The sequence below is a fragment of the Scyliorhinus torazame genome, chromosome 14 (assembly GCF_047496885.1).
Source record: "Scyliorhinus torazame isolate Kashiwa2021f chromosome 14, sScyTor2.1, whole genome shotgun sequence".
In the NCBI taxonomy this organism is placed as follows: domain Eukaryota; kingdom Metazoa; phylum Chordata; class Chondrichthyes; order Carcharhiniformes; family Scyliorhinidae; genus Scyliorhinus; species Scyliorhinus torazame.
The window spans coordinates 224,228,043-224,247,903 of record NC_092720.1 but is presented as its reverse complement, the minus strand read 5'-3'; the positions used below and the strand labels follow the sequence as shown (position 1 = coordinate 224,247,903).

The following is a 19,861-nucleotide window of genomic DNA, read 5'->3' as shown; positions in this document are numbered from 1 at the left end:
CAAGGATCTGTGTTGGGGCCTGAGCTATTCACCATCATTTTTAGTTATTGAATTCCGACTGAAGGAGGCTATTCAGCTCATCGAGTCTTCACCAACTATCTGAAATAGCACACTACCTTGGCCCATTCCCCTGTCCTATCCCCGTAACCCCACCTAACCTGCACATCTTTGCGACTGTGGGAGGAAACCCGCGCCGACACGGGGGAGAACGTGCAGACTCCGCACAGTCACCCAAGGCTGGAATTGAATCCGGGTCCCTGGCGTTGTGAGGCAGCAGTGCTAGCCACTGTGCTACCGTGCCGCCAAAAACATACCATGGGATCGAAGACCACCGATTTCTTTGAATTTGGGTTAATAAGTTGTCTATTCCTTCAGATTTGGGGTAGAGAATTCTGATCTGGGCTGATCTCGTGGGTGGGACTCCCCGTTGTCCGGACGGCGAAATCGCGAAACGCGATTGGGCGGACAATCGGTCCCGAGGCTAAAATCGTGGCGGGCGCTAGTTTGACGGCAAACCGCTATTCTCCATCACCTCGGCAATGGCGTCAATGCGGTATTGTAAAAACCGTTTGCATGGCATTAGCGGGCCTCCCCGGTGCTCCGTCTCCGATAGGCCGAGTTCCCGACGGCGCGGACTCATGGCTGCGGAGGGAGACAGAGGGGGGACAGAAGGTGTCCAGCAGCGCTGCATGTTTGCTGACAATGTGCCGCTGACCGGGGGCTTCTGCCAGGGCTGGGGGGAGCAGTGGGTGGGTGGGGGGGGCGGGGGAGGGGGGGGGGTCGCTAGGAGATGGGCTGTGGGGTCGGGGGGTGGATGGGCAGGGAACACTGGTGCCGCAGTGGGCAAGGCAGCCAGGCCGCTGCCCACGCCACCAACAGCCCACTGTGAACTGACCCCCCCAGGAGCCCTCCGGCCTCAGCCGACCCATCACCGGGATGGGCGCGCTCCAGCATAACCAGTGCCATCTTGTAATGTGTGTGTGCGGGTGGGATGAGTGTGTGTGGGGAGTGTAATGTGTGTGTGTGGCTGGGATGAGTGTGCGTGGGGAGTGTAATGTGTGTGTGCGGCTGGGATGAGTGTGTGTGGGGAGTGTAATGTGTGTGTGCGGCTGGGATGAGTGTGTGTGGGGAGTGTAATGTGTGTGTGCGGCTGGGATGAGTGTGCGTGGGGAGTGTAATGTGTGTGTGCGGCTGGGATGAGTGTGTGTGGGGAGTGTAATGTGGGTGTGCGGCTGCGATGAGTGTGTGTGGGGAGTGTAATGTGTGTGTGCGGCTGGGATGAGTGTGCGTGGGGAGTGTAATGTGTGTGTGCGGCTGGGATGAGTGTGTGTGGGGAGTGTAATGTGTGTGTACGGCTGGGATGAGTGTGTGTGGGGAGTGTAATGTGTGTGTGTGGCTGGGATGAGTGTGTGTGGGGAGTGTAATGTGTGTGTGTGGCTGGGATGAGTGTGTGCGGGGAGTGTAATGTGTATGTGCGGCTGGGATGAGTGTGTGTGGGGAGTGTAATGTGTGTGTGCGGCTGGGATGAGTGTGTGTGGGGAGTGTAATGTGTGTGTGCGGCTGGGATGAGTGTGTGTGGGGAGTATAATGTGTGTGTGCGGCTGGGATGAGTGTGTGTGGGGAGTGTAATGTGTGTGTGCGGCTGCGATGAGTGTGTGTGGGGAGTGGAATGTGTGTGTGCGGCTGGGATGAGTGTGTGTGGGGTGTGTAATGTGTGTGTGCGGCTGGGATGAGTGTGTGTGGGGTGTGTAATGTGTGTGTGCGGCTGCGATGAGTGTGTGTGGGGAGTGGAATGTGTGTGTGTGGCTGGGATGAGTGTGTGTGGGGTGTGTAATGTGTGTGTGCGGCTGGGATGAGTGTGTGTGGGGTGTGTAATGTGTGTGTGCGGCTGGGTTGAGTGTGTGTGGGAAGTGTAATGTGTGTGTGCGGCTGCGATGAGTGTGTGTGTGGGGAGTGGAATGTGTGTGTGTGGCTGGGATGAGTGTGTGTGGGGTGTGTAATGTGTGTGTGCGGCTGGGATGAGTGTGTGTGGGGAGTGTAATGTGTGTGCACGGCTGGGATGAGTGTGTGTGGAGAGTGTAATGTGTGTGTGCGGCTGGGATAAGTGTGTGTGCGGCTGGGATGAGTGTGTGTGGGGAGTGTAATGTGTGTGTGCGGCTGGGATGAGCGTGTGTGGGGAGTGTAATGTGTGTGTACGGCTGGGATGAGTGTGTGTGGGGAGTGTAATGTGCCTGTGCGGCTGGGATGAGTGTGTGTGGGGAGTGTAATGTGTGTGTGCGGCTGGGATGAGTGTGTGTGGGGAGTGTAATGTGTGTGTGCGGCTGGGATGAGTGTGTGTGGGGAGTGTAATGTGTGTGTGGCTGGGATGAGTGTGTGTGGGGAGTGTAATGTGTGTGTGCGGCTGGGATGAGTGTGTGTGGGGAGTGTAATGTGTGTGTGCGACTGGGATGAGTGTGTGTGCGGCTGGGATGAGTGTGTGTGGGGAGTGTAATGTGTGTGTGCGGCTGGGATGAGTGTGTGTGGGGAGTGTAATGTGTGTGTGGCTGGGATGAGTGTGTGTGGGGAGTGTAGTGTGTGTGCGGCTGGGATGAGTGTGTGTGGGGAGTGTAATGTGTGTGTGCGGCTGGGATGAGTGTGTGTGGGGAGTGTAATGTGTGTGTGCAGCTGGGATGAGTGTGTGTGGGGAGTGTAGTGTGTGTGCGGCTGGGATAAGTGTGTGTGGGGAGTGTAATGTGTGTGAGCGGCTGGGATGAGTGTGTGTGGGGAGTGTAATGTGTGTGTGCGGCTGGGATGAGTGTGTGTGGGGAGTGTAATGTGTGTGTGCGGCTGGGATGAGTGTGTGTGGGGTGTGTAATGTGTGTGTGCGGCTGCGATGAGTGTGTGTGGGGAGTGGAATGTGTGTGTGTGGCTGGGATGAGTGTGTGTGGGGTGTGTAATGTGTGTGTGCGGCTGGGATGAGTGTGTGTGGGGTGTGTAATGTGTGTGTGCGGCTGGGATGAGTGTGTGTGGGAAGTGTAATGTGTGTGTGCGGCTGCGATGAGTGTGTGTGGGGAGTGGAATGTGTGTGTGTGGCTGGGATGAGTGTGTGTGGGGTGTGTAATGTGTGTGTGCGGCTGGGATGAGTGTGTGTGGGGAGTGTAATGTGTGTGCACGGCTGGGATGAGTGTGTGTGGAGAGTGTAATGTGTGTGTGCGGCTGGGATAAGTGTGTGTGCGGCTGGGATGGTGTGTGTGGGGAGTGTAATGAGTTTGTGCGGCTGGGGTGAGTGTGTGTGGGGAGTGTAATGTGTGTGTGTGGCTGGGATGAGTGTGTGTGGGGAGTGTAATGTGTGTGTGGCTGGGATGAGTGTGTGTGGGGAGTGTAATGTGTGTGTGCGGCTGGGATGGTGTGTGTGGGGAGTGTAATGAGTTTGTGCGGCTGGGGTGAGTGTGTGTGGGGAGTGTAATGTGTGTGTGCGGCTGGGATGAGTGTGTGTGGGGAGTGTAATGTGTGTGTGCGGCTGGGATGAGTGTGTATGGGGAGTGTAATGTGTGTGTGCGGCTGGGATGGTGTGTGTGGGGAGTGTAATGTGTGTGTGAGGCTGGGATGAGTGTGTGCGTGGGGAGTGTAATGTGTGTGCGGCTGGGATGAGTGTGTGTGGGGAGTGTAATGTGTGTGTGCGGCTGGAATGAGTGTGTGTGGGGAGTGTAATGTGTGTGGGCGGCTGGAATGAGTGTGTGTGGGGAGTGTAATATGTGTGTGCGGCTGGGATGAGTGTGTGTGGGGAGTGTAATGTGTGTGTGCGGCTGGGATGAGTGTGTGTGGGGAGTGTAATGTGTGTGTGGCTGCGATGAGTGTGTGTGGGGAGTGTAATGTGTGTGTGCGGCTGGGATGGTGTGTGTGGGGAGTGTAATGAGTTTGTGTGGCTGGGGTGAGTGTGTGTGGGGAGTGTAATGTGTGTGCGCGGCTGGGATGAGTGTGTGTGGGGAGTGTAATGTGTGTGCGGCTGGGATGAGTGTGCGTGGGGAGTGTAATGTGTGTGTGCGGCTGGAATGAGTGTGTGTGGGGAGTGCAATGTGTGTGTGCGGCTGGGATGAGTGTGTGTGGGGAGTGTAATGTGTTTGTGCGGCTGGGATGAGTGTGTGTGGGGAGTGTAATGTGTGTGTGTGGCTGGGATGAGTGTGTGCGTGGGGAGTGTAATGTGTGTGTGGCTGGGGTGAGTGTGTGTGGGGAGTGTAATGTGTTTGTGCGGCTGGGATGAGTGTGTGTGGGGAGTGTAATGTGTGTGTGCGGCTGGGATGAGTGTGTGCGTGGGGAGTGTAATGTGTGTGCGGCTGGGATGAGTGTGTGTGGGGAGTGTAATGTGTGTGTGCGGCTGGAATGAGTGTGTGTGGGGAGTGTAATGTGTGTGGGCGGCTGGAATGAGTGTGTGTGGGGAGTGTAATATGTGTGTGCGGCTGGGATGAGTGTGTGTGGGGAGTGTAATGTGTGTGTGCGGCTGGGATGAGTGTGTGTGGGGAGTGTAATGTGTGTGTGGCTGGGATGAGTGTGTGTGGGGAGTGTAATGTGTGTGTGCGGCTGGGATGGTGTGTGTGGGGAGTGTAATGAGTTTGTGTGGCTGGGGTGAGTGTGTGTGGGGAGTGTAATGTGTGTGCGCGGCTGGGATGAGTGTGTGTGGGGAGTGTAATGTATGTGTGAGGCTGGGATGAGTGTGTGTGGGGAGTGTAATGTGTGTGTGCGGCTGGGATGAGTGTGTGTGGGGAGTGTAATGTGTGTGTGCGGCTGGGATGAGTGTGTGTGGGGAGTGTAATGTGTGTGTGCGGCTGGGATGGTGTGTGTGGGGAGTGTAATGTGTGTGCGGCTGGGATGAGTGTGTGTGGGGAGTGTTATGTGTGTGTGTGGCTGGGATGAGTGTGTGTGGACAGTGGAATGTGTGTGTGCGGCTGGGATGAGTGTGTATGAGGAGTGTAATGTGTGTGTGCGGCTGGGATGGTGTATGTGGGGTGTGTAATGTGTGCGTGAGGCTGGGATGAGTGTGTATGGGGAGTGTAATGTGTTTGTGCGGCTGGGATGAGTGTGTGTGGGGAGTGTAATGTGTGTGTGTGGGGAGTGTAATGTGTGTGTGCGGCTGGGATGAGTGAGTGTGGGGAGTGTAATGTGTGTGTGCGGCTGGGATGAGTGTGTGTGGGGAGTGTAATGTGTGTGTGCGGCTGGGATGGTGTGTGTGGGGAGTGTAATGTGTGTGTTGGCTGGGATGAGTGTGTGTGGGGAGTGTAATGTGTGTGTGGGGAGTGTAATGTGTGTGTTGGCTGGGATGAGTGTGTGTGGGGAGTGTAATGTGTGTGTGCGGCTGGGATGAGTGTGTTTGGGGAGTGTAATGTGGGTGTGCGGCTGGGATGAGTGTGTGTGGGGAGTGTAATGTGTGTGTGCGGCTGGGATGAGTGTGTGCGGGGAGTGTAATGTGTATGTGCGGCTGGGATGAGTGTGTGTGGGGAGTGTAATGTGTGTGTGCGGCTGGGATGAGTGTGTGTGGGGAGTGTAATGTGTATGTGCGGCTGGGATGAGTGTGTGTGGGGAGTGTAATGTGTGTGCGCGGCTGGGATGAGTGTGTGTGGGGAGTGTAATGTGTGTGTTGGCTGGGATGACTGTGTGTGGGGAGTGTAATGTGTGTGTGCGGCTGGGATGAGTGTGTGTGGGGAGTGTAATGTGGGTGTGCGGCTGGGATGAGTGTGTGTGGGGAGTGTAATGTGTGTGTGCGGCTGGGATGAGTGTGTGCGGGGTGTGTAATGTGTATGTGCGGCTGGGATGAGTGTGTGTGGGGAGTGTAATGTGTGTGTGCGGCTGGGATGAGTGTGTGTGGGGAGTGTAATGTGTGTGTGCGGCTGGGATGAGTGTGTGTGGGGAGTGTAATGTGTGTGCGCGGCTGGGATGAGTGTGTGTGGGGAGTGTAATGTGTGTGTGCGGCTGGGATGAGTGTGTGTGGGGAGTGTAATGTGTGTGGCGGCTGGGATGAGTGTGTGTGGGGAGTGTAATGTGTGTGTGCGGCTGGGATGAGTGTGTGTGGGGAGTGTAATGTGTGTGTGCGGCTGGGATGAGTGTGTGTGGGGAGTGTAATGTGTGTGCGCGGCTGGGATGAGTGTGTGTGGGGAGTGTAATGTGTGTGCGCGGCTGGGATGAGTGTGTGTGGGGAGTGTAATGTGTGTGCGCGGCTGGGATGAGTGTGTGTGGGGAGTGTAATGTATGTGTGAGGCTGGGATGACTTTGTGTGGGGAGTGTAATGTGTGTGTGCGGCTGGGATGAGTGTGTGTGGGGAGTGTAATGTGTGTGGCGGCTGGGATGAGTGTGTGTGGGGAGTGTAATGTGTGTGTGCGGCTGGGATGAGTGTGTGTGGGGAATGTAATGTGTGTGTGCGGCTGGGTTGAGTGTGTGTGGTGAGTGTAATGTGTGTGCGCGGCTGGGATGAGTGTGTGTGGGGAGTGGAATGTGTGTGTGGGGCTGGGATGAGTGTGTGTGGGGAGTGTAATGTGTGTGTTGGCTGGGATGAGTGTGTGTGGGGAGTGTAATGTGTGTGTGCGGCTGGGATGGTGTGTGTGGGGAGTGTAATGAGTTTGTGTGGCTGGGGTGAGTGTGTGTGGGGAGTGTAATGTGTGTGCGCGGCTGGGATGAGTGTGTGTGGGGAGTGTAATGTGTGTGTTGGCTGGGATGAGTGTGTGTGGGGAGTGTAATGTGTGTGTGCGGCTGGGATGAGTGTGTGTGGGGAGTGTAATGTGTGTGTGCGGCTGGGATGGTGTGTGTGGGGAGTGTAATGAGTTTGTGTGGCTGGGGTGAGTGTGTGTGGGGAGTGTAATGTGTGTGCGCGGCTGGGATGAGTGTGTGTGGGGAGTGTAATGTATGTGTGAGGCTGGGATGAGTGTGTGTGGGGAGTGTAATGTGTGTGTGCGGCTGGGATGAGTGTGTGTGGGGAGTGTAATGTGTGTGTGCGGCTGGGATGAGTGTGTGTGGGGAGTGTAATGTGTGTGTGCGGCTGGGATGGTGTGTGTGGGGAGTGTAATGTGTGTGTGTGGGGAGTGTAATGTGTGTGTGCGGCTGGGATGAGTGAGTGTGGGGAGTGTAATGTGTGTGTGCGGCTGGGATGAGTGTGTGTGGGGAGTGTAATGTGTGTGTGCGACTGGGATGGTGTGTGTGGGGAGTGTAATGTGTGTGTTGGCTGGGATGAGTGTGTGTGGGGAGTGTAATGTGTGTGTGGGGAGTGTAATCTGTGTGTTGGCTGGGATGAGTGTGTGTGGGGAGTGTAATGTGGGTGTGCGGCTGGGATGAGTGTGTGTGGGGAGTGTAATGTGTGTGTGCGGCTGGGATGAGTGTGTGCGGGGAGTGTAATGTGTATGTGCGGCTGGGATGAGTGTGTGTGGGGAGTGTAATGTGTGTGTGCGGCTGGGATGAGTGTGTGTGGGGAGTGTAATGTGTATGTGCGGCTGAGATGAGTGTGTGTGGGGAGTGTAATGTGTGTGCGTGGCTGAGATGAGTGTGTGTGGGGAGTGTAATGTGTGTGTTGGCTGGGATGACTGTGTGTGGGGAGTGTAATGTGTGTGCGGCTGGGATGAGTGTGTGTGGGGAGTGTAATGTGGGTGTGCGGCTGGGATGAGTGTGTGTGGGGAGTGTAATGTGTCTGTGCGGCTGGGATGAGTGTGTGCGGGGTGTGTAATGTGTATGTGCGGCTGGGATGAGTGTGTGTGGGGAGTGTAATGTGTGTGTGCGGCTGGGATGAGTGTGTGTGGGGAGTGTAATGTGTGTGTGCGGCTGGGATGAGTGTGTGTGGGGAGTGTAATGTGTGTGCGCGGCTGGGATGAGTGTGTGTGGGGAGTGTAATGTGTGTGTGCGGCTGGGATGAGTGTGTGTGGGGAGTGTAATGTGTGTGGCGGCTGGGATGAGTGTGTGTGGGGAGTGTAATGTGTGTGTGCGGCTGGGATGAGTGTGTGTGGGGAGTGTAATGTGTGTGTGCGGCTGGGATGAGTGTGTGTGGGGAGTGTAATGTGTGTGCGCGGCTGGGATGAGTGTGTGTGGGGAGTGTAATGTGTGTGCGCGGCTGGGATGAGTGTGTGTGGGGAGTGTAATGTGTGTGCACGGCTGGGATGAGTGTGTGTGGGGAGTGTAATGTATGTGTGAGGCTGGGATGACTTTGTGTGGGGAGTGTAATGTGTGTGTGCGGCTGGGATGAGTGTGTGTGGGGAGTGTAATGTGGGTGTGCGACTGGGATGAGTGTGTGTGGGGAGTGTAATGTGTGTGTGCGGCTGGGATGAGTGTGTGCGGGGTGTGTAATGTGTATGTGCGGCTGGGATGAGTGTGTGTGGGGAGTGTAATGTGTGTGTGCGGCTGGGATGAGTGTGTGTGGGGAGTGTAATGTGTGTGTGCGGCTGGGATGAGTGTGTGTGGGGAGTGTAATGTGTGTGCGCGGCTGGGATGAGTGTGTGTGGGGAGTGTAATGTGTGTGTGCGGCTGGGATGAGTGTGTGTGGGGAGTGTAATGTGGGTGTGCGGCTGGGATGAGTGTGTGTGGGGAGTGTAATGAGTTTGTGCGGCTGGGATGAGTGTGTGTGGGGAGTGTAATGTGTGTGTGCGGCTGGGATGAGTGTGTGTGGGGAGTGTAATGTGTGTGTGCGGCTGGGATGAGTGTGAGTGGGGAGTGTAATGTGTGTGGCGGCTGGGATGAGTGTGTGTGGGGAATGTAATGTGTGTGTGCGGCTGGGATGAGTGTGTGTGGTGAGTGTAATGTGTGTGCGCGGCTGGGATGAGTGTGTGTGGGGAGTGTAATGTGTGTGCGCGGCTGGGATGAGTGTGTGTGGGGAGTGTAATGTGTGTGTGGGGAGTGGAATGTGTGTGTGGGGCTGGGATGAGTGTGTGTGGGGAGTGTAATGTGTGTGTTGGCTGGGATGAGTGTGTGTGTGGAGTGTAATGTGTGTGTGGGGAGTGTAATGTGTGTGTTGGCTGGGATGAGTGTGTGTGGGGAGTGTAATGTGTGAGTGCGGCTGGGATGAGTGTGTGTGGGGAGTGTAATGTGTGAGTGCGGCTGGGATGAGTGTGTGTGTGGAGTGTAATGTGTGTGTGCGGCTGGGATGAGTGTGTGTGGGGAGTGTAATGTGTGTGTGCGGCTGGGATGAGTGTGTGTGGGGAGTGTAATGTGTGAGTGCGGCTGGGATGAGTGTGTGTGTGGAGTGTAATGTGTGTGTGCTGCTGGGATGAGTGTGTGTGGGGAGTGTAATGTGTGTGTGGCTGGGATGAGTGTGTGTGGGGAGTGTAATGTGTGTGTGGCTGGGATGAGTGTGTGTGGGGAGTGTAATGTGTATGTGCGGCTGGGATGAGTGTGTGTGGGGAGTGTAATGTGTGTGTGCGGCTGGGATGAGTGTGTGTGGGGAGTGTAATGTGTGTGTGCGGCTGGGATGAGTGTGTGTGGGGAGTGTAATGTGTGTGTGTGGCTGGGATGAGTGTGTGTGGGGAGTGTAATGTGTGTGTGCGGCTGGGATGAGTGTGTGTGGGGAGTGTAATGTGTGTGTGGCTGGGATGAGTGTGTGTGGGGAGTGTAATGTGTGTGTGGCTGGGATGAGTGTGTGTGGGGAGTGTAATGTGTATGTGCGGCTGGGATGAGTGTGTGTGGGGAGTGTAATGTGTGTGTGCGGCTGGGATGAGTGTGTGTGGGGAGTGTAATGTGTGTGTGCGGCTGGGATGAGTGTGTGTGGGGAGTGTAATGTGTGTGTGTGGCTGGGATGAGTGTGTGTGGGGAGTGTAATGTGTGTGTGCGGCTGGGATGAGTGTGTGTGGGGAGTGTAATGTGTGTGTGCGGCTGGGATGAGTGTGTGTGGGGAGTGTAATGTGTGTGTGCGGCTGGGATGAGTGTGTGTGGGGAGTGTAATGTGTGTGTGCGGCTGGGATGAGTGTGTGTGGGGAGTGTAATGTGTGTGGCGGCTGCAGCTTGTCAGCCTCCCGAGTGTCAATCACGGACTCGGCGAATCCAGCGCCGTTTCTCATTGGAATCAAATGTGTTCCACGTGGCTCCTGGTGCGGCCCCTCCACAGTCACTGAATCGATCCAGATACGGCGTCAGTTTTGCTGTCGTGAAAGTCCACAAATTCTGCATCGCCGTCAAGACATGGTCTCAGCAACGGAGAATGCTGCCCCATATCTTCCGCGTCGCATTCGGAATATCCTAGTTCTTTGCAACGAGAGGAGAATAAATCATACTTTTAGATCTGCGATAGGGGCCGTTAGCTCCATGTAAGGAACAAGGACTTCCTTTGGGACAGGTACGGGGAATGAATCTTTCCTTTACGGTGTTCGTTGCCTTTAATACGCAGAAATGTCCCTGGACATGTTCATAGAGTCGAATCAGAAAAGTTAATATCAGGAGGGGGGGACCAGAAGAGGGAGAATTTCTGGAGTTGAAGGAGGGTTTAGAAAGGAACGTTCCAGAAAGTGGGACCCATCAGGCCAGCCCTGGTGGAGCACAGGTACTGGAGGATGAGAAACCAATCATCCTGGGAGGATTGGGAAGCCTGGGGGAATGTTAACACAGGTCAGGAGGGCTTGAGAGGGAATTAAGCGCAAGGACAATTTTCATAAATAACAACTGTTGGGGTCTGGGATAACGAGTGAGCGGGATGGCCCCAGGATAGATATGGCCAGGTCCAATAGGCTGGCCCCGGTTGGCACTGCGGGCTCTGCCCCGCGTGGCCCCTCCCCATCCCCATCCCCTCACCGCCGGAACCGTCTGTAGCCAGCACCGTCGTGTCCTCTGGCTCTGTACCCGTCCCTGTTTCCAGGGGTACCATCGGCAGGCATTAACCTCGCCAGCGGTACGCTCTGCGGCCCCCGTAGGGCATTGCCCTGGGTGGGCCGATGGGGGACCACATTGACGCCGTTGTCGAGGTGGCGAATTGCCGTCAAATGGGGCCCGCCTCGATTTTGGCATCGGAACCTATTCGCCGGCCAATCGCGATTTTGGCTAACGGAGAATGTGGTCCATCTTCCCCCAGAGGGTTGTGAATGTGTGGAATTCGCCACCCCAGAGAGCGGTGGGTGCTGGGATAGTGAGTAAATTGAAGGAGGACTTAGACAGATTTTAAATTCCTAATGGATTGGCTCACAACAAATTACTTTCTTTCAGAACCTGACACCGTCCTGCAAGCGAAGGTACTAAATATTATTGTTGGTTCCACTACCCTGCTCCAAGTCAATAGGAATCATTCCCATTTCACAATCTGGAGATACTACAGCAGTGCCAAAGATTTTATCATTCTGAAGTATGTCACTGATCGTCACGTTCTAGAGGTCAATGTGTATTTCGATTCCCGAGTGAAGTTTAACACGAAGACTGGTTCACTTACATTGATGAATTTAAAAATGGCGCACAGTGGCCTTTATGAAGTGGTTTTCTTGCACAGATCTCTCAGGGATACTATAGTCAACAAAGACTATTTTCTTATCCAAGTCCAGGGTAAGTGTGACGAGAAACATAGAATTTGTTGTGCAGAATGCGGCCATTAGGGCGGCACAGTAGCTAGCACAACCGCTTCACAGCTCCAGGGTCCCGGGTTCGATTCCCGGCTCGGGTCACTGTCTGTGCGGAGTCTGCACGTTCTCCCCGTGTCTGTGTGGGTTTCCTCCGGGTGCTCCGGTTTCCTCCCACAGTCCAAAGACAGTGACCCAAGCCGGGAATCGAACCTGGAACCCTGGAGCTGTGAGGCAGCAGTGCTAACCACTGTGCCGCCATGCTGACCACGTGTGGTACCCGACTCTCACAGTACATGCCTTTGACAATGGGACAGCAGCTTTATTTCCTGAAATCCGTTCCTATTCCCTATCGCATCTATTAATTATTCTCTTATCTCGGCACCCTTTTTACTTAATGCAATTTAGACTCATTTACTGTTGGTATTTTGTACTTGGTCAACTCTAATATTTCACCTTTAGAGCTCATTCATCAGCCTGATTACTCATACACTTGCTATTGTCCCGGAGTGTAAATTATATGGAATCTCTTTCCTCTCTACACTCAAATCTCTACCTGTACTAAATCCTCATCGCCTCTCGTGTGGTAGGTTCACTTACCTCTGTGCTTGAGATATTCCCCCTGCTTAAACGTTCCGTAAATGAACTTTAGTCAAATCGCAAACACAATAACAAACCCCTAGTTAGGAGTCCCTTCACACTGATGTTAACGGCCCCCGCCAGGGAGAGCTGGGTTCGAGTACACGTTTCTGCGCACCTACTATGTACAAAGAGCAAAGAACGATACAGCACAGGAACAGGCCCTTCGGCCCTCCAAGCCTGTACCGGTCATGATACCAACCTTGGCCAAAACCCTCGGCCCTTCCTTGTGCCGTATCCCTCTATACCCATCCTATCCATGTGTTTGTCGAGATGCCTTTTGAACGACGTTAATGTATCTGTTTCCACAACCTCCCCTGGCCACGCGTTCCAGACACTCACCACCCTCAAAGTAACGAATGTAAGGGTGAATTTCCACCCTCGTCACATTCCTGTCGCACTCCGCGTATTTATCCCTTTCAACTCTGCCTTCACTGAGAGATGAAAGGTCATGTACCAGGAACATTCGATGGCATCCTCTGGTCCAGAGGGGAAGTGAGCGACGGGCGGGGAAGGCAGTGATTGTTCTTGCCACTGGATTGTATGGCAGGTTTCTGCGCTCGATCATCCCAACTTATCACTTTGTTTCATTGTACCGGCACGAATCTGAAACGCGGATCCCGTGGGAGAGAAATCTGCCGTTCGCCCGCCCCACTGTTACCTCATTGGCCCGTCTTTCCAGGGGCCATATTCAAACTTCACCCAGGATTGGTCGCGGCAATTACCAGAATGGCCCCAAAACAAAAGAAGCAAAACAGCCCCAAAGTTCAGCGACAAGGCTCCTGCCGGGAGATACTATTCCCCCGTAAAAGGAGCTGGAGGTCCGCCCAATTCATTTGATTTTATTTTATTATCAGATGTCCCGAAGTACAGTGCAAAGTATTTTTCTGCGGCCGAGGGCACATACACAGTACGTACATAGTAGAGAAAAGAATAATCGACAGAGAACATTGACAAATGGTACATTGACAAACAGTGATTGGTTACAGTGCGGAACAAGGGGCCAAGCAAAGCAAATACATGAGCCAGAGCAGCATAGGGCGTCGTGAATAGTGTTCATACAGGGAACAGATCAGTCCGAGGGGGAGTGGTTGAGGAGTCTAGTAGCTGTGGGGAAGAAGCTGTTCCTATGTCTGGATGTAGAACATAGAACATCGAACATTACAGCGCAGTACAGGCCCTTCGACCCTCGATGTTGCGCCAACCTGTGAAACCACTCTAAAGCCCATCTACACTATTCCCTTATCGTCCATATGTCTATCCGATGACCATTTGAATGCCCTTAATGTTGGTGAGTCCACCACTGTTGCAGGCAGGGCATTCCACACCCTTACTACTCTGAGTAAAGAGGGTCTCCAGACTTCTGTACCTTCTGCCTGACGGAGGGTCTGGAAGAAGGCAATGCCTGGGTGGGAGGGGTCTCTGATAATGCTGCCTGCCTTCCTGAGGCAGCGGGAGGTGTAGACAGAATCAATGTGGGGGTGGCAAGCTTGTGTGATGCGTTGGGCTGAGTTCACCACACTCTGCAGCTTCTTGCGATCTTGGACCGAGCAGTTGCCATACCTGGCTGTGATGCAGCCGGATAGGATGCTCTCTGTCGCACATCTGTAGAAGTTTGTGAGAGTCGATGCAGACATGCCGAATTTCTTTAGCTTCCGTAGGAAGTAGAGACGTTGTTGGGCTTTTGTGACTGTTGCATCAATACTTTGCTGGGTAGATGCCAGTGTTGTATCTGTACTGGAACAGCTTGGCTAGGGACGTGACGAGTTCTGGAGCACAAGTCTTCAGTACTATTGGTGAGATGTTGCCAGAGCCCGTAGCCTTTGCAGTATCCAGTGCCTTCAACTGGTTTCTTGATATCGCGTCTGGCCGGTTTCATCGTCGCAGCAACGTGACAAAAGCCTCGGCCTAGAAGAACATCGTGGTTGGGCAATGCACCTCTGTGACCAAGATTCTAACCATGAGGCCTCGTGAGCTGCCCTCGGGTTTAGTCTCCGGATGCTTCTGCACTGAGCAGTGTCCAAGGCGGATCTTTGACGATCAAATGGTGACCTGCATTGCAGCCAACCTCAGTCTGTGCGTCACTCCATGTCCTTAAGTGTGGGTTACATATCCACCAAACGCTCCTGGCAGCCTGGAGCGTCGCGCCATGTCCACGTGTCCATCGAGCAACCCCCACTCTCGACGTACTCATCTTTCCACATGCATGACGCAGTTCGGCGGGCCTGGCTAACAAGTGGCGAGCCTTGAGATTCCCGTAAGAGGGCAACAACCTTATGAGATCAGAGGTGAGACGTCAGGGCCTCACAGGGGGGATTGAGGGTGCCACTCTGCACCTGGAGGTGTTGCTAGCATGTCTCGACAGTCACCCTGTGCCAGCTCTCTACTGGGCAGGCGGCTGGCATGCTTATGTGAGCGTTATCATGCCCTCGGTGTGCCTGAGACTGCTGGAATGAAAATGTGGAGGTCTCATATGCAATCAGAACAAAGCTTCACAACACCTGGGGCTGGATTCTCTGCTCCCCGACACCCAAACCGCGCTCAGCGACGGGGCGGAGAATCCGTTTCGACGCCAATATCGGGGGCGGTGCCGGTTTCCGGATATTCCGTCCCCTCTAAAGCGGCGTAGTCGCGCGCCGAGTATCCACGGCCTCAGGCCATTGCCTCAGGCCCCCCCCCCCCCCGATGCTCCGTTCCCGACCGGCCGAGTTCCCGACGGCGTGGGACACGTGCGGTCTCCCCAGTCGTGGACTCAGCGTGGCGGCTGCGGACTCCGTCCGGCGCCGCCACAGTCGGGATCAGGGCCTATCCGCGGGCGGGGGGGCTTTGTTCGGGGCTGGGGGCACTGTGGGCAGGCGGTCAGCAGGCACGTGAGCGGCCGTATCGGCAGCTGGAGCTGGGAGCTCCACGCTGGCCCCCAGCAAAACGGCGAATTGGTGGCCGTTTGGCGCCAGTTATCCTGGTGTAAAAGACCATTGATTTCATGCCGGCGTGGGGGCGTGGTCTCCAAAGCAGAGAGTCCAGCCGCTGACGTGGGCTGAGTGGCAGCCGCGTATGTCATTGTTCCAGATGCCTGGAGAAGAATGTGATGCTGGGTCTCAGTATGAGGATGAGGCCGGAACCCTGGTCTTGAATGAACGATTGCCTCTGGAGCGACACCGCAGTGTGGATTCAGAATAATCTGCATTCAGGCACGAAGCACCGAATGATGACTGTTCCCCTGAAGGTACCGTGTAGCACAGGAGGCACATTCCACTCGTGCGAGTTGCAGCGCTTCCCCTACCTGTGGAAGGCAACCGTAGGCAGTAGAATATCAGCAAGATTCTGCAAGAGGTTCGTCTGCTCACAGTGTGCGATGGTGGAGTTTTTAATCCCGTAACAGAATGGCCACATGCCCTCGGGTCTGCCTGTACCCTTCCAAGGGTGACGCAAGAGTGTAATTACTCATTCTGGATCACAACAGAGTTGTGAAGGTCTCTCTGGGCAGAGGGGCAGAATCCTCCAACTGGACGGTTTAGACATCGGAAACACACCTTCAACATGCCGATGCTCCGTTTAATCAGGGAGCTGCATTGTCCCCCACCTCTGAACAACCTAGCTGGCGTCGCCAGCCAGGAGGTTTGCGGATAGCCTTCGCAATTGAGGAGCTGGCCCTGAATGCATTGAGGACGCCTGAAGATTTGTGGTGCCTGTGAGTTACTCGAGGCGTGACGGGATCTCCGTTGCACATACCTGCGTAATCTGCATTGGTGGTTTCAGACCAGTTGCACTTTGAGGGATTCTGGAAGCCATTTTTGTTGACGGATCCTTGTGGCTAATGCCAGGCAGCTCTCAATGCCGGGTGTGCGGTGCAGGTGGTGACATCCTGCCCCTGCGGCAATCCGGAGATCGCTGCAAATCCCACTCCTCTGGCAGCCTGGCTGGCTTCATCCGGGGAGCACCGGGTGTGATTGCGTGCGCCTTATTAAATAGGACACCAGTAACCTCTCGGATTCATGTATCAGTAGATGCTGGAGATATTTGGCAGGGTTTCCCGGTGGAACTCTGGACCCAGCCATTTGAGAAGCATTTCAGTGGGCCAGTCACTGGCAATGAATGGGTTTCCCAGTCTCCACAGCAGCAGTTCTCGATGAATATGGCAGATGTAAGCGGGGGGGGGGGGGGGGGGGGGGTTGGTGTTGCCAAACTTGCTTCATTTTATTGGGCAGCGAATGTGGACAAGGTGCGGCGGTGGTGGGAAGGAGAAGGGGTAGAGTGTGTTAGGATGGGGGAGGAATCTTGTAAGGGGTCTAGTTTCAGGGCTATGGTGACGGCAGCATTGCCAATGGCTCCGAGTAGGTATTCAAGGAGCCCCCCTGTGGTGAAAAAGGAGGAAAATCTGTCCAGACTATAGTTGATTGCTGGGAAGTATGTTTCCCGGGATGTTTGTTCGCTGTAACCTGTTTCGAAACATGTTTGTAATAAAATACATTATAAAAAAAAACAAAAAGGCAGATGTGACACACCGAATCCCTTGATCCTCAACTGCAGGAACGTGACGGAACCCCTGATCATGGAAAAATCCTCGGGGGAATGGACTCATTGACTGACGCAGCACTGACATAGCATTGACTCACTGCTAAATCTCTTCAGGCCTTCGCGGTTCCTAACTCTTAATCATTTAATCGATGCTCAGATGTATCCTTCATCCAAAATGGGAACTTTTGTCAATCTGCTGCCAATCGTTTTGTCAGTTATCAGCGTCGGTATCTCTTCCCAGACAGTTTTCTTGCTTATCTTAACCTTTGCCAGTTCAGTTTCTGAACTGTTTCGTTTCTCTGCCCCCGGGAGGTATCCTCTTCCTCCACCGTTAAGACTAACAGAAAGTAATTATTCTGCAAATCTGCCGTTTCCTTTTATTATTTATCGCTGGTCGCTGTGAAGGACCACTGAGCCTCCGAGGTATTTGGACAATTGGCGGTCGGGTGGATGTGACACCTTTGTGACTTCCCTTCTTTCCAGAAAAGTTGCGAGTCCCGCGGATTGTTCAGACGCCGATCTACACTGCGAGTCATGTGCAGCTGATGTGCATTGTGGACAAAGGAATAGCGAGCAGCATTGTGTGGCTGAAAGATGACACGCTTTTGAAGAGCCCGCAATTTCAGGTGGAAGGCGAGTCCAGCACAGTCTATATTAAAGACATGGAAATCAAACATTGCGGAATGTATACTTGCATCGTGAAAAACGAAGTCAGCACAAACAGCAACTCATATTTCCTCACAGCAGAAGGTAGGAATTCGTTGCCTGATACAGCATGAGGGATACTGCCTGTCCTGGGTAGATGGTCATAATTTGGTACAGTATGAGAGACATGAGATTATATTCTGACTGTACTGTGTCAGTTCATGTTTAATTTTAACCATTCACTTGTTTTCAGGGAGATGGCTAATGAAAAAGTATTTTGATTGCCGAAGATTCTCTGGAGGATAGATCATTTATTTTAAAATATGTTTTTTTGTATTTATTTAAAGCACCCAATTCATCCCCCCCCCCAATTAAGGGGCAATTTAGCGTGGCCAATTCACCTACCCTCGTTGGGCTATGGGGGTGAGACCCACACAGACACAGGGAGAATGCAAAACTCCAGATGGGCAATGACTCGGGGCCGGGATGGAACCCGAGTCCGTGGTGCTGTGAGGCAGCAGTGCTAACCACGTGCCGCCTGAGGGTAGATAATTTACGAGGGAGTGTGTTTAGTCCTGGCTAAGCAGCTGATGGAACATCTTAGTGGGATACAGGTGATGTCATTAATGGGAGGAGCCAGGTCTGTGTGTAGTTTGCAGTTTTGCCAAACGCTGTGAGGTTGAGCAGAAAGGTCAGACAAGACTGTAATTAAGAATGATTTTAATCTGTATATAGATTGCACAAATCTAATTAACCACAATACCAGAGGAGGCATTCCTGGAGTGTAAACGGGATGGTTTTCTGGACACACATTGAGGAACCAACTAGAGAACAGGCCATCATCGACTGTGTAATGAGAACAGAATCATTGGAAATCTAGTTGTGTGAGATGAGCGAATATATTATGCCAGAAATTTTCATCAAGTTGGAGAGTGAAGGAATTGATTTGGAGACTTGGGTCCTGAATCTTCCTCAAGAAAACGATATGAAGCGTGAGTTGGCTTTGATGGATTGGGGAATGGCTGTGGATAGGCAGTGGCAGACATTCAAAGCATGGTGTCTTGCTGCAATTATACAGGGTCCTGGTGAAGCCACACCTGGAGGATTGTGAGCAGTTTTGGTGTCCTTATCTGAGGAAGGATGTTCTTGCTCTGGAGGGAGTGCAGCTGCGGAGTCGGGCTGGACAGTGCGAGCCCCTCCACCGTCGCTGAATCGGTACGGGTGCGACTCCGGTTTCACTGCCGTGAAAGTCCATGAATCCTGTCCCCGACGTCAACTCTTAGTCTCAGGAGCGGAGAATCGCGCCGAGTATGGTTTCAAGAAGCAGTTAGATATCGCGAAGGGGATCAAAGGATGTGGGGGAAAAGCGGGATTACGCTATTGAGTTGGATGATCAGCCATAATCATAACGAATGGCAGAGCAGGCTCGAAGGGCCGAATGGCCTCCTCCTGCTGCTATTTTCTATGTTAGAAAGATTTTCAGGTTATTCCTGAAAGGGTCGCTCTCTCTCCAAACGTCTACACAGAGAGGCAAGTAACCCTGATTGTTAACTTTATTTAGAAGTGGCATTTGAACTGCATTGGGTTGCTTATTTGGAAATACTGTTCGGTGTAGATAGGAGGTTAAAGGGCTGGATTCTCTGCCCCACCGCCTCTCACGATCCAATGCCTTTTAATCTGCGGCGTTACTGAACAGTAGTCTGTTCTAGTTCCCAGTTTTCACCCTTCTGTTAACTACAGACTTCTTGGAAACCCTTCTTCATTTCTCTAGTTACCGAGACTAGCTGAACTTTAGATTTCTGCCATCTGGTTTCTTAGCTATTACTCCGAAGAACAACTTTTCTTCGAGCAAAGCTGAGAGAGATGTTCCGTCTTTAGCTTACTAAAACCAATTGCTTCTGGAGGAGTTGTGAGAGCTGCTTTTTCTCTCACTACCTATCTCCAACTGCAATCAAATTAGCTAAATTAAGACTCTACCTTACAGGGCCCCACTTGCTGAGCGATCACTGTTGGTTTATTTACTCTTCACGCTGTAGCCCTCTCTAAGCACAATATAATCACAGTTGAAATTGAAACAGCCCCCCCCCCCCCCCCCCCCCGGGGTCTGGCCAAAAATGCTTGGCCGCTCGGTTCATCGGGGCCCGGAGAATCGCCGGGGGGGGGGGGGGGGGGGGGGTGGTGGGGGGGCGCTGTCAATGGCCCCCGACCGGCATGGCGGGAATCCCACCGCCGCCCGGACATGATGCTGAAAAACGATCCCCAATACCTCCACCTTCGGGCAGGACCAGACAGGGACACGGTTGGCTGGCCCCCTCCCTCTCCGCTCGCAGCTATCCCCCACCCCCTCAAACAGCCGGCTCATCCTCGCCGTATACACCACTTTGAACCCAATCAACCCCAGCCTTGCACTCAGGATCAAAGCCTTAATCCTTTGCAACGCTTTGCACCACAATCGATCTTCCAGCCCCATCCCCAGATCTTCCTCCTATTTGGCCTTAATCCCTTCCATAGACTCCTTGTCCTCCGTAATGCGACTATAAATCGCTCCTCCAAACTTGCCCCCTCCAGAAACACACCCTCCA

General features: G+C 53.6%; 1 protein-coding gene across 3 annotated transcripts in view; it reads left to right on the top strand.

Annotated features, from left to right (window-relative positions):
* Positions 1-19,861, top strand: part of LOC140390582 (uncharacterized) — a 90,061-nt gene that overhangs the window by 14,959 nt on the left and 55,241 nt on the right. For all 3 annotated transcript variants that reach the window (XM_072475783.1, XM_072475782.1, XM_072475781.1), the window contains exons 3-4: positions 11,134-11,463; positions 17,118-17,384. In XM_072475783.1, the coding sequence (XP_072331884.1) occupies positions 11,134-11,463; positions 17,118-17,384 (597 nt within the window). The remainder of the gene's footprint in view (positions 1-11,133; positions 11,464-17,117; positions 17,385-19,861) is intronic.